The sequence below is a fragment of the Takifugu rubripes genome, chromosome 12 (genome assembly GCF_901000725.2).
Source record: "Takifugu rubripes chromosome 12, fTakRub1.2, whole genome shotgun sequence".
Lineage (NCBI taxonomy): Eukaryota > Metazoa > Chordata > Actinopteri > Tetraodontiformes > Tetraodontidae > Takifugu > Takifugu rubripes.
This window is the reverse complement of record NC_042296.1, coordinates 7,241,041-7,252,963: the sequence shown is the minus strand read 5'-3', so window position 1 is coordinate 7,252,963 and position 11,923 is coordinate 7,241,041. Positions and strand designations below refer to the sequence as shown.

Genomic DNA, 11,923 nt, shown 5'->3' with positions numbered 1-11,923 from the left:
AACATACTGTATTTATCGCGGCAGGTGTTTGATCAAAATTATATAGAGAGTATGAGAAAACAAACTGAAATAAACGCGTCTACTCTCCTTTCCACTCTCCTCTCACTTTCCTTTCCTATCGGATATATGTAGTGTTTTAAGTTCAGAGAATCCTTACTTCGGATGCTTTTGTTGATTTAGGGTAACTTGACGAATCAGAGCCCCCCCCCCGTGCGCGCTCACGCGAGTTTGCGCAGACTGTGTGCTTTCTGAAAAGCAAAGGAAGGTTTTGATAACAGTGCGGACACTACAAAGGGGGAAAGAGCAGAGGCGTTTATAAACTGCCAATGTAGTCTAATCTTTGAAAAGTCTACGCCAGAATTGAAAAAGTTTCCGAGGAGGAGCATCAATTTTCCCCTCAAAATATTCTTAAACTGAGAGCTTTGTGTGTCTTGTGATTCGGTGACTTGTTTAGGAGTCTAAAGTTTTTCAATAAATCAATGTTCTGTCTATTTTTTCTAATCTAATTCACGAGTTGAATAAACAGACGTGTCAATGTACTGGAAATAAAAACAAGAACCGGGAGTTTGTTGGAGACAATTCAATTAAGCCATTATATCGACTGTAGTGTTGTTCCTATTTGTGAGCGTCACATGCCTCATGAAATTCAATTATTTATATGTTTTGCATAAAAAAAAATCTATTTTTATTTTTATTTTTTTACATCCCGGAACCTTTCTCGAGGTAATGTTTCTTTTAGTTGAGTACAGTGACGGACCTGCACCGATCATGCGCCATTAAAAGTAAACTAGCCGATGCGGCCGCGGGGTTGACTGTTTCTTCAGCTAACCCTTTACAAACCACACAATTTTGTATGTAAGATAAAGTAAAAACATATTTTCAACATGGAGAACATTTTAGAACAACAGCGCCGATACCACGAAGAGAAGGAGCGGCTAATGGATGCCAAAACAAAAGAAATGTTGTACAAGAAATCAACGGTAAGCCACTGGCGTTGTTAGCATAGCTAGACGTGCGTTTTTGTTAACGCGCAAACAAAAAAATGGGACAATATGTCAATTAACTTGTGCTTTTCTTGCATCATTTTTCCGACAGTTGCGAGAGCAGATCAACTCTGACCATCGAACCAGAGCAATGTTGGACGTAAGAAAGACTTTTGGTTTACCTTAAACCAATGGGGCGACGTTAGCATCAGCAGGCTAATGTTGTTACCCGACGTTCACCGAGTTTGCACAGTAAAAGTACTAACTGGTAACATGATGTAGTTATAGTGTTCTAGATTAACATGTGTTTGAATATAATACCGGTGAACTGAAATACACCTAAAAACACCGTTTCAATGTAGGTTTAAGACATGCATTGACGTTTGCTGCTATAGCAGCAAATTGCATAATGTTAGACGTGTACTTGCATTGAATAGATTTTCTATATGTATAAAAAGATACTACTTGCATTCTTGTCGTTTCAGCGGGTACATGGAAGTTAGTGCAAATCTTAGAGACTCCTACGAAGACAAAGATGGGTAAGTCTGGAGTGTGGCTACGTCAAAGCCCACTATCATTGTCACAGCATTGGGTCTCCTCAGAGAAACTATAGTTTGTGCTTGATTTGATGCAGAATTGTCACTTAAGCCTTTAGCTTTTACAGGAAGTTTGGTCATTTCTGTCTGACAGGATGAGGAGAGATGAACTTGCTGCCATCTCAGGACCAAATGAGTTTGCAGAGTTCTACAACAGGCTGAAGCAGATAAAGGAATTCCACAGAAAACACCCACATGAGGTAGATAATCTCTCAAATTAAACTGAAGTGTGTGACGTTTGTGAAATAGAAGCAACATTGTTGTCACGTGTTTGTTGTAGATTTCCATTCCCATGTCTGCTGAGTTGAGGAGCTGATGAAGGCCAGAGACAACCCCAGTGAGGAGGCGCAGAGTAAGTCCAAGTGCAGACGAAGCCTCTTTTGTTTTATTCACAGTTTCTACACTCTCTATATCAGCGCGGGGGTGATGAACAAGAGCTGTGGCTTTTGTTCTCTTCAGACTTGGTGGAGTTCACTGATGAGGAGGGATACGGCCGTTACCTCGACCTCCACGACTGCTACCTGAAGTACATCAACCTGAAGGGAGTGGAGGTAGCTATCCCCTTCCTGTCTGTGTCATGTATTTTGCTCTTTGAAATATTGTGTTGTAATTCATATTTTATACTCTCCCTGTACAGAAACTGGAGTACATCACATACCTGTCCTCATTCGACCAGCTCTTTGACATCCCCAAGGACAGGAAGAATGCTGAATATAAGAAGTAGGAGTCCCATCGGACCCAGATTCTGAGGGAGAAGGCTTGTGGTGTAACTAATGGTGTGGTTAACGCAGGTATTTAGAGATGCTCCTGGAGTATTTGCAGGACTACACAGACCGCGTCAAGCCCCTGCTGGACCAGAAACGATCTCTTTGGCAAAGTGCTGATAGACTTTGAAAAGAAATGGGACAGTGGGACGTTCCCAGGCTGGCCTGTAGGTCCTCCTGTCAGGTTTAAATGTCACCGCTGTTGGTGTTTTATTCTGAAAGGCTAACCTTTTGTGTTGTCCTCGTAGAGAGAGGCGAGCAGTGCTTTGACACATGCCGGAGCTCATCTGGACCTCTCTGCTTTCTCTTCCTGGGAGGTAAAACATTTGTTGTCACACACATCTCGCCTGATTAAATTACACTGTCGATAAGCCCCGGAACTGTTCCACACCTGCAGATGTTTGAAAGGAGCTGCAGTGAGCCTCTGTCTGTAAGACATGGCTGACAGTTAATCTGTTGTTGTTGCGGTCTTTCCTGCAGGAGTTGGCCTCTTTGGGTCTGGACAGGTTAAAATCTGCCCTCATGGCGTTGGGACTCAAGTGTGGAGGGTGAGTGTGTTCATGTGCAGATAAGAGTTTAAATAGCCACATGTTGATCATGTAAGCGGCCTTTAGGTTTAAAGAACAGATTTGAGCTCCTGTAAAGCCCCTCAGGCTCAGTCTTTAACTGTGTTTTGAGCAGAACTCTGGAGGAAAGAGCTCAGAGACTCTTCAGCACTAAAGGAAAATCCTTGGAGTCGCTCGATCCTTCGCTCTTCGCCAAGAATCCCAAAGCCAAGGGCCCTAAAAAGTAAGTGGGTGTTAAAATATGAGTGTTGCTCATTAATTCTTTATCATTTACATAATTCATAACCATTTCCCCTCCATCACTCCTGTAGAGACACTGAGCGAAACAAGGAAATTGCCTTCCTGGAGGGCCAAGTCTATGAATACGTGGAGGTCCTCGGGGTGAGTCTCGCATCATCGGGTTATCTATCACCTAAGCGATCGGGGTCGGGGTTTAATGGATGCTTTTCCTGGTGGTCGGTGGTTGCAGGAGCAGAGGCAGCTGACTCATGAAAACGTCCAGAGGAAACAGGCCAGAACCGGAGAGGAGCGCGAAGGAAGAGGAGGAGGAGGCAGCTGAGTGAGAGCGAGAGCGAAGACGAAGGACAACGAGATCATCTACAACCCCAAAAACCTGCCGCTGGGCTGGGACGGCAAGGTGGGTCCACGCTCCAGGAATATTTTCTGTTTGGCCAACGGATTATACCGACTGTTTTCTCCCTCCAGCCGATCCCGTACTGGCTCTATAAGCTCCACGGGCTGAACATCAACTACAACTGTGAGATCTGTGGCAACTACAACTACAGGGGCCCCAAAGCCTTCCAGAGACACTTTGCAGTAAGTTAATTTAAGACTCTAACAGATTTAGCTCTGTCAATACAGCAGCTGAGGTGTGTGTTCCCTGCTCTCTGCAGGAGTGGAGGCACGCTCACGGCATGCGCTGCCTCGGAATCCCAAACACCGCCCACTTTGCCAACGTCACGCAGATCGAGGACGCCGTAGCGCGTAAGTCGGTGTAAGGTTTGTGCATCAGAGGAGCAGCTCTGAGCCGTTGTGTGTTTGTTTCTCTCAGTTTGGGCAAAGCTGAAGTCCCAGAAGGCGTTGGAGCGATGGCAGCCAGACACAGAGGTGAGTGCGCGCGGTGGGTCGGGGCGGCAGAAGCCTGAACCGGTGCCGCGAGGCCACACGCTCATGTTGCCCCCCGTGTGTTTCAGGAGGAGTACGAGGACTCCAGCGGCAACGTGGTCAACAAGAAGACCTACGAGGATCTGAAGAGACAGGGCCTGCTGTAGAGGGAAACCAGCTTCCGGCTGCATTTTTTTTTTTATCACCCCCCCATCTTTTTATTTGTATTCAGTAATCCTGTTTTACAGGCCCCTCCCCCCTTTGTCGACTGTTTAATGTGGCAACCGTTGATCATTCTAATAAACTGGGAACTTTTGTCACCGTTTGTTACTCTGCCGTCTCACTTCTTACAGCCACTAGAGGCACACAAAATTGTTGCCGCTCTGATTTACCGCTCCGCTTTAAAAAATACTACAACTGTCTTCGTGTCGGCCGCTGTGCCACTTTGATTTTTATGGCGGCACTAAACGGAGCAGTAAATTAGAGCACGAACGGCTGCGTTGGTGTTGATGAGCAAACCAGATACTGCCTGTCAAATCTGAGACAAACTGAATTTAATGACAGCTACTGATAAAGGTCGAGTTTGACAAAGAAAATATTGATTTTTTTTCTTTACTGCATAGGTTAATAGCCTCTTAAACATGCTATTAAAATCCTACTCATGGACTCTTGTGTTTTGATGGAGCAATTCTACATTTAATAAACAGGTTATTAAGCTAAAAGTACAACCTTGCATTTTAATTTTTTTTAATCATTAACAGGATGTATGGACAAATGAGCCTTTGACTTAGCCTTTGATTGGAAAACGTTATAAAAGGTGGAGCTAAAATAGTCATAAATGTCGCTTGGTCTTTAAAGAACAGCGTAAAGCCTCCAGGCGGCGCTGGTTTACCATCGTTTACGCCAGGCGAGATAAATACGAACAAGAATATTAATCTTTTGGGTTAAAATTGCAAATTATAGCACGTAAAACACAAGTTCGATCTTATTTCATACTAAATGAGCGCTAACACTAATATTGTTAAATATTGAACATAAAATAATAAAATATTTTAAATGCAATATACATAATTCATAAATATAATCAACTCTACGTAAAACAAACCTCAAGGGCATTTATGATCAAAGTTATATAATTTATCATTAAAAAGATTTTAAAAGAAGTGTTTCCGCCCGGTTTCGAACCGGGGACCTTTCGCGTGTGAGGCGAACGTGATAACCACTACACTACGGAAACCTGTGGTTTAACGTTAGCTATTTTAAATTTAAATTTAAAGGATGTTTATATTGTCTTATCTCTAGAAATTTTAATGTCTTTCACAAAGAAATACAAGGGAAAAAGTACTTGAGCATTAGAAAATGGTAGTGAAAAGAACAAACAACTTCAGTGCACAGACATTTTCTCATAACAACGGCCGTCATCAGGGAGCTTCAGCATAAAACGTACAACACTCAGGGTGGGAGAAAACCAGTATGGGCTTCTACAGATTTGGACCACGCTCAGGAGGTCGACCACGCTTACATGAGCCAGTTGTCCTTCTCCTTATTGAAGTTCTCGGCCCATTGGCGTGTCAGCTGTAAATAGTGGTCCGGTTGGTTGGGCTGGTAGTCCAGATACAGGCGGGATGTGGTTTTCTTGGGCACAGCCCTTTCTACCTGCGTACCTTCGTGCCATTGGTTAAAGGACGTAATAGTAACAATCTCCGGCCTTACAGACAAAGCCGCCTGCAGGGACGTCTCGTAGTAACGTCCGTTCACCCGGTTCCGGGTGTTGTGATTGTTCCACGGCCGGACGGCTGTGTCCACGTACCCCGGGCCCACGCTGGGGATGAAGAGCAGATTGTTTGAATCGCAGAAGGTCTTGATTGCTTTCCAGTTCTGGTGCGATGAGCCAAAGGAGAAGCCATTGGAGGCGAAGTAGGTGTAGATGCCATCGAACCCGCTCGCTCTGATGTCGTGCTTGTGGCGCTCCTCCACGATGAGGCCCACGAAAATGCCGTCGTAAGGGGTCCCTCTGATGCTGTGCGCGCCTTTGGCCGTCAGGAGCTCGGCCCAGGACTCTGGTGGCGTCAGGTAGGAGTCGTAGACATAAAACAGTGGCAGAACCTGACCTGTGCTGGTCTTGAATCTATAGAAGGCTCCGTGCTTTCCATACCTGGGAAGAGCGGGAAATTAAAGCTCAATTCAGGGCTGATTATCTGACTACAGGCCTGTTTCCATCGCTGAATCAGCCGTTTACTGTTGATTTGTTAGAGAATGGACCCTGATAACATTCTAGAAGCGTGTTCCTCAGTTCCCTGCTCACCAACAATGTGTTTGCTGCTGCTAAGATCAATGCTATCCAGAAAATGCTTATTAATATCTGCTACCATCTACTTTCAACCAGGCTGGAATGAGAGGAACGGCAAAGGACTGAGGAGGCTCACCTGTTGATGATGTATTTGATGTTGTCATGGATGGTCTGGTCCGTCCGTCCTTTGTATGGCTGTATGTGAAAGGCCACCTGTGCAGGACACACGTGGGTGCAGGCGTTAGCATAGCAGCGACGCTAAGCGTCCTTCATACACACAGGCAGGTGGTGGCTACGTTCACTTAGCGTGTGAGCATCGCAAGGAAGGCTAGCGAGCAACACCAGGAGGAAGACGTCGAAGAAGAGGAGTTTCCTGAAGTGCACGTGCCAAAAATAACACATCGGGAAAGATCAGACAGGAGAGGGAGTGGAGCAGGAGACAGACGGAGACCAGCCCTCAGGAAGAGGAGGTTTTCTGTGCAGCAGCCGAGCAGAGGAGGAGGAGGAGGAGGAGGAGCAGATGCTCTTCATCCCCACAGGCGTGTCCCATATTGTCACTTCATCTGTCAGCACAGTCGGGCAGCGGGGGGACGGCTCCTCAGAGGCTTTTACGCAAACACTGAGGGTATTTTTAGACTTCAAACGTTGAACTTGCAACAACGCCGTCGGCAAGTGGGTCAAAATTGGGATTCCAAAGTTCTTTCAAGTTCCAAAATCAGGGCGCTTGATGTTTTACAGGAATTCAGTGACTGAGATGCTGGTTTCAGCTGCTGCTATTATGTGTGTGTGTGTGGGGGGGGGGGGGGGGGGGCAGGTTAACTGTAGTGGTGGAGCGTTGACACCACAGCACAGCTACAAACACCGAGCGCTTGACGCCCACGCTGCAAGGTCTTCTTCAACAGTTTCCATGGTAACGCCGCCGCCTTCGGAGCTCAGTCTCTTCAGCCGTCTGCACTGGTTGGAGATCTCAGGATGCCGAGTGGGGTGAGATTACAGTCTGATGAAGGTGGGGGGGCGGGTGTGTGTGTGTGTGTGTGTGGGGGGGGGCACTTGTGTTGTCCATCTTCTTCACGCCTGATATTTGTTTTGAACGCTGACAGTGGAAATAATCCTGAGTCAGACGTATCAGAGGAACAAACATTTTCTGAGGTAGGGCCCCATCAAACACACACACACACACACACACATACACACACGCACACACACACACACACAGTCAGCTCTCAGGTCAGCTGTTGTGTAAGTCGCCCACAGAGACTCAGATCTGAGGAGACTTCAAGGCTGAATCTGCCATTTTTCCCGAGTCTCTGAAGGCTTCAGGGTGTCAGAACTTTAAAAGTGATTTAGAGAAGTACTGAACTCCTGCAAAGCATGCTGGGAAACCACAACAAGGGAAGGATTCAAGAGAGAACCAAGGCTGAACAATCGAGTCAATCACCCCGTGAGTATGAGTCCAACCATGTGATCAGTCGGGTCACATTTTGTTTAATCCCATGCTAATGCTAATGCTAGGTAGCTACGATGCTATCATGTAAACTGAACCTACACGAAATATGGCACTAAATCTAAAAATATCAATGGTTACACCTGAAACCAAAAACAAACCAGCTGTCTCACCAGTTACCTTGATGCTGTGCCTGTGGGCCGCATCCATGACGGCAGGAACCAGGTCCTCGGTGGGTCCTCCGTGGTCGTCCGCTACCCCGGGAGGATACCAGGACAACACCAGCACCCCTGGAGAAGGTGTGAATGTGAGGAATGAAACTCCGGAGGGGCAGGAATGAAGGAATTTTAACAGCGTTGAAGTTCAGCTAGGGTAACCTGGTCCAGTCTGGTCCAGAATGTTGGGTTCTTCTGGATCTGATGCTTTTTTGGTGAATTTGGATGTGTTTGTGGACAAATGTGGCATAAAATCGTGTGTGACTCTACTGGAATGGTTGCAGATACAGTGAGAGATGGGTTTGGTGGTGCTTGCTCCCAGGGTGATGAACGTCATGGTGAGATTGTTCAACCTTGGTTTGCCTCGTGGGTTTTTGAGCAGAACTACCCGCAACAAAAGAATGGATCCCAGAGAACTCTACCCCGATTAACAGGAAAGGAGGAAAACCTTTTTAATCCTGGCCTCCCAGCTGTAGGAACTCTTACCTGCTGCCGAAGCTTCTATCTGGGCCATGTGGGACTCCAGCACCTTTGGGTCCCTGGAGCTGTAGGGCCCAAGTTCTGGGTAAAAACTTGAGGCGATATCCTCTGGAGGCATGTGCCTTCCCTGGGCATGGCTGGCTGCAATTTTGGGGTCCCAGTGTGGCACCAGAACGTGATCCCAGTGGATGTACTTGTTGTCCACACTGGGAGAACCGTACCACAGGTAGTAGAAGATGTGGACGTCGTAGAAGATGCTGTAGTCTCGGTCCGACCTGGTGAAGACCACCTTGGTGTCGCTGCTGTCCATGTGAAACTGGCCCGGCGACGCAGCCACCGCATCTCTCGCGTCCAGCCGCCGCCTCTCGGATCTCTCCCCGGTGAAGTCCATCCCGGGGGCCAGGTCGGAGAACCCATCACTGGGTTTCAGCGTCCTGAGTCCCATCATAGCCCCAAAGATGAAGAGCGTGAAGAGGAAGAGAGCCACCAGCGCCTTCCTGCGGAGCCGCGTCATGGTCGCTGTCCGTGGTGCTGCAGACCCAGGAACCAGCAGCCGAGCTCGCCTGTTAACCGTCGGTCCCTGAACGCATCACCTGCTTCCAGCGTCGACTGAGCAGCTAATACGATTTATAATAATCCGGTCGGGTCGAGCAAAACCAGCCTCATTTCAACCCGAGAGAACGTTTCAGCAGACCTCTCCGCGGTCGCACAGGCCATGTTTGTGTCCAGATCCCCACACGAAGCCTGCGTAGTCAAAATCCAGATCCGCCCAGAGATCCGGTCCGGTGTTCGAGCTCCATCCTCCCGAAAGGTCACACTTCATCTGCGGGGCACAGAAGCATCGTTGGGAGAGGATGGGAGGACGATCATCACCGAAGAATGGACCGTTTGTTTTCGTGATGCGAGTAGGAGGTGGGCGGGGTTTATAGCCGGAAGTGACGTCTGGGGGTTTACACGTCACATAGGAGGGAGAGAGAACTGGATAAAACAACGAGTTAAAACAGCTTTATGTTGCAAAGTCTGTTGGACAATTACATGAAAAAACCCCATCAGGTATGGAAGTAGCTCAGTGCATCCGGGGATTTAACAGGTGTTAATGTGTTAACACCAATGTGAAATGTGTTATAATAGTCAGAGGGTGACCGTCTTAAAAATGGCATCTGCTTTGGGGGCAGATTTACCAGTGGGTTCATCCATCCTCGACACAGATGCTGCGTGGGTCGGTTATTCCACCCTGCAGCTCCAAAGTTATACATCTTATAGAAAACCTTTACAAGATTTTGGTAACAGTTATGGAAGATTGCAAAAACTGGTTCCAATTTTTTTTAGTATCTGTTAAATTAAAAGAAATTACAGGGTAGACGCTGAAAACATCGGACAAATCTCTATCATTTGTGCTACAAACTCACCTTTGATGTTCTTCTGTTGCGAATACGTACTTATGGGGACATCTAGCGGTCTGAATGAGAGTGTGCAGCAGATGTCCTCGTGTCCGGCAGTAAAGATCATTTATGGCTGGATTCAAGGTTTGTCCCTGTATGTCCACAATGATGGACAGATCACGTGATCAGCACTTGCGCCTGGATATTACAAGGGAGATCATTTAAATCAAAGTGTCAGTGAGAAGGCTTGAGATGTCCAACTAATCACTAACCTGGCGGAAGGATGATGAAGTGGCCATAGAAAAACTGAAATATTAAAGTCTGATGAACAACCGAATAAAAAGGGAAGCTTTTCGGTAACTCTAGTTTGTCGCCCTCAAGCGGCCACTTTAAGAACCACAGAAATAAACACCGCACATTTGATTCGAACTCCCCCCCCCCCATTAGTTCACCAAACACACGATTGAACATAAACGGACCAAAAATAAACACCAACATAAACAATGAGTGAAGTCGCCACACATTTATAAATACGGGTTTGTTTTGAAATTGTATCCCTTTAAGCGTCCCGTTGATTAAAAGGGTCGTTATTGTTTCTTGTGGGCCCCGCAGCAGCCGTGGGAGGGATATCTGTCACAACACGGCAGCGGTTTAAAGATTTGTTATCGATCAGCTGTATTGATTGATCTCCCTCTGGAGCAGAGGTGAAAGGTGAGCTGACAGGCGTCCCGGGAGGCAGCTGCTTATGTGGCTGCGCGGAGCTGCGCTGCGTAAACGGCCAGAAACGCCACAATCTTCCTGAGTCGGGAGAAGCCTGTGGACGCGCGTAGTATCCGTGTGCTGGTCGCAGGACGGGCGCGTGCCACGGCTTTGTCTCCCTCAGACCCCTCGGGGTGGGTGACCCGGGTCACTTTAGGGTGGTCAGAGTCGTTGAGCAGCAGCCGGTGGGCTTTATTCCCATTTCCATGGCGACTTCCACCATTAAACGCCTGAATGGAGGCGCTGCCATTTGGTTTTCATCAGGCAACACTTCAACACACACACACACACACACCACACACACACACAACACACACACACACACACCAGTGTTTTGCTTTCTCTCAGTATTTTGTGTGTGTGAGGCCACATTTTTGGGTTCTCCATCAGGAAAGCTGAGGAGATTTAAGAAATGAAGAGAACAAATTAGTGATGAGGAATTAACTCAGTTAATTTGGGGATAAAGGTTTGATTTGGTTCATTTAAAGGAAAAATGAATGTAAGAGAACTCACTACATAGCTGTGTGTGTGTGTGTGTGTGTGTGTGTGCGTGTGTGTGTGCGTGTGTGTGTTGGAGGGACATTATGACTTACAGGAAGTGAGTCAACAATAAAGAGCAGAGCAGCTTTGTGGTCCAAAAGCCTGAAAGCAACTAATTTCATATTAATGAGCTCGAGTGACTCCATCGGACTCCATAGGTCTTCAGCTGAGGACAAAATACTCTAAAATCGGCTTTAAAACACACATTTAAACACGTTTCGCCAACATTACTGAACATTACTGGTTTTATAGCACATTTATATTTGGTTATTTAATGTAATTCTTTTGGATTGGAACAATTAGTGTATATGACTTCATTTAAAATTAAAAAAAAGAAAGAACGCATGGCCTAATAATTACCATCTTTACGGTGTGTGTGTATCTGTGTGTTTGAGTGCGTGAGCGCGTGTGTCCTCCCAGCGCTTCATTGTTATCCTAAAACCTCTAATTGATGTCGCTCCTGCTCGCCTCTCCTCTTATTGGACGTGCGGACGGTCGTCACGTGATCGAATTGACCAAAACAGCGGCCTGTGTGTGCGTGCGTGTGTGCGTGCGCGTGTGCGGTGGGGGTTATTAGTGTAGGAGGGTCACTGAGGTTCTGACCGTGTGCAGGACAGAGAGCAGGGATGCGCTGGAGCCTCCGGCAGCAGAACCGGTCCTCTGGGCTCCTGTGAGGTTCTTCCGGCTCCGCTGCTGCCGCTGAGGAGCTTCTCATCATGGCTGAAGGTACGAGGCTGTTGGGGGTTGAGCAGAGGGCAGGTCGGGCCTCTTCTCCGAGGGTTGTCCTCCTCTCTGCTGGA

At 47.1% G+C, this 11,923-nt stretch overlaps 1 protein-coding gene, 1 non-coding gene and 1 pseudogene across 2 annotated transcripts; 1 reads left to right on the top strand and 2 right to left on the bottom strand.

Moving 5' to 3' along the window:
- The first annotated feature begins 750 nt into the window (after positions 1 to 750).
- LOC115251746 (splicing factor 3A subunit 3-like) lies at positions 751 to 4,267 on the top strand (annotated as a pseudogene).
- A 910-nt stretch (positions 4,268 to 5,177) lies between these two features.
- trnav-cac (transfer RNA valine (anticodon CAC)) lies at positions 5,178 to 5,250 on the bottom strand. The gene has a single exon. It is a non-coding gene; the product is annotated as a tRNA-Val (tRNA).
- A 55-nt stretch (positions 5,251 to 5,305) lies between these two features.
- Positions 5,306 to 9,356, bottom strand: LOC115251743 (glycoprotein endo-alpha-1,2-mannosidase-like protein). Its single transcript, XM_029845189.1, has 4 exons — positions 8,449 to 9,356; positions 7,928 to 8,037; positions 6,440 to 6,516; positions 5,306 to 6,168 (listed from the first exon to the last, which is right to left on the bottom strand). The coding sequence occupies exons 1-4, from the start codon at positions 8,954 to 8,956 to the stop codon at positions 5,532 to 5,534; spliced, it is 1,332 nt and encodes a 443-aa protein (XP_029701049.1). The 5' UTR covers positions 8,957 to 9,356; the 3' UTR covers positions 5,306 to 5,531.
- Positions 9,357 to 11,923: the final 2,567 nt, after the last annotated feature.

Bases quoted from the DNA above. Each gene is read 5' to 3' on its own strand.
- LOC115251743 (XM_029845189.1), bottom strand. From the start codon at position 8,956: ATGACGCGGCTCCGCAGGAAGGCGCTGGTGGCTCTCTTCCTCTTCACG. The intron at 8,038-8,448 runs GTAAGAGTTCCT...CACCTTCTCCAG, and splicing joins GATAGAAGCTTCGGCAGCAG to GGGTGCTGGTGTTGTCCTGG. The intron at 6,517-7,927 runs GTAACTGGTGAG...TGTCCTGCACAG, and splicing joins CCCACAGGCACAGCATCAAG to GTGGCCTTTCACATACAGCC.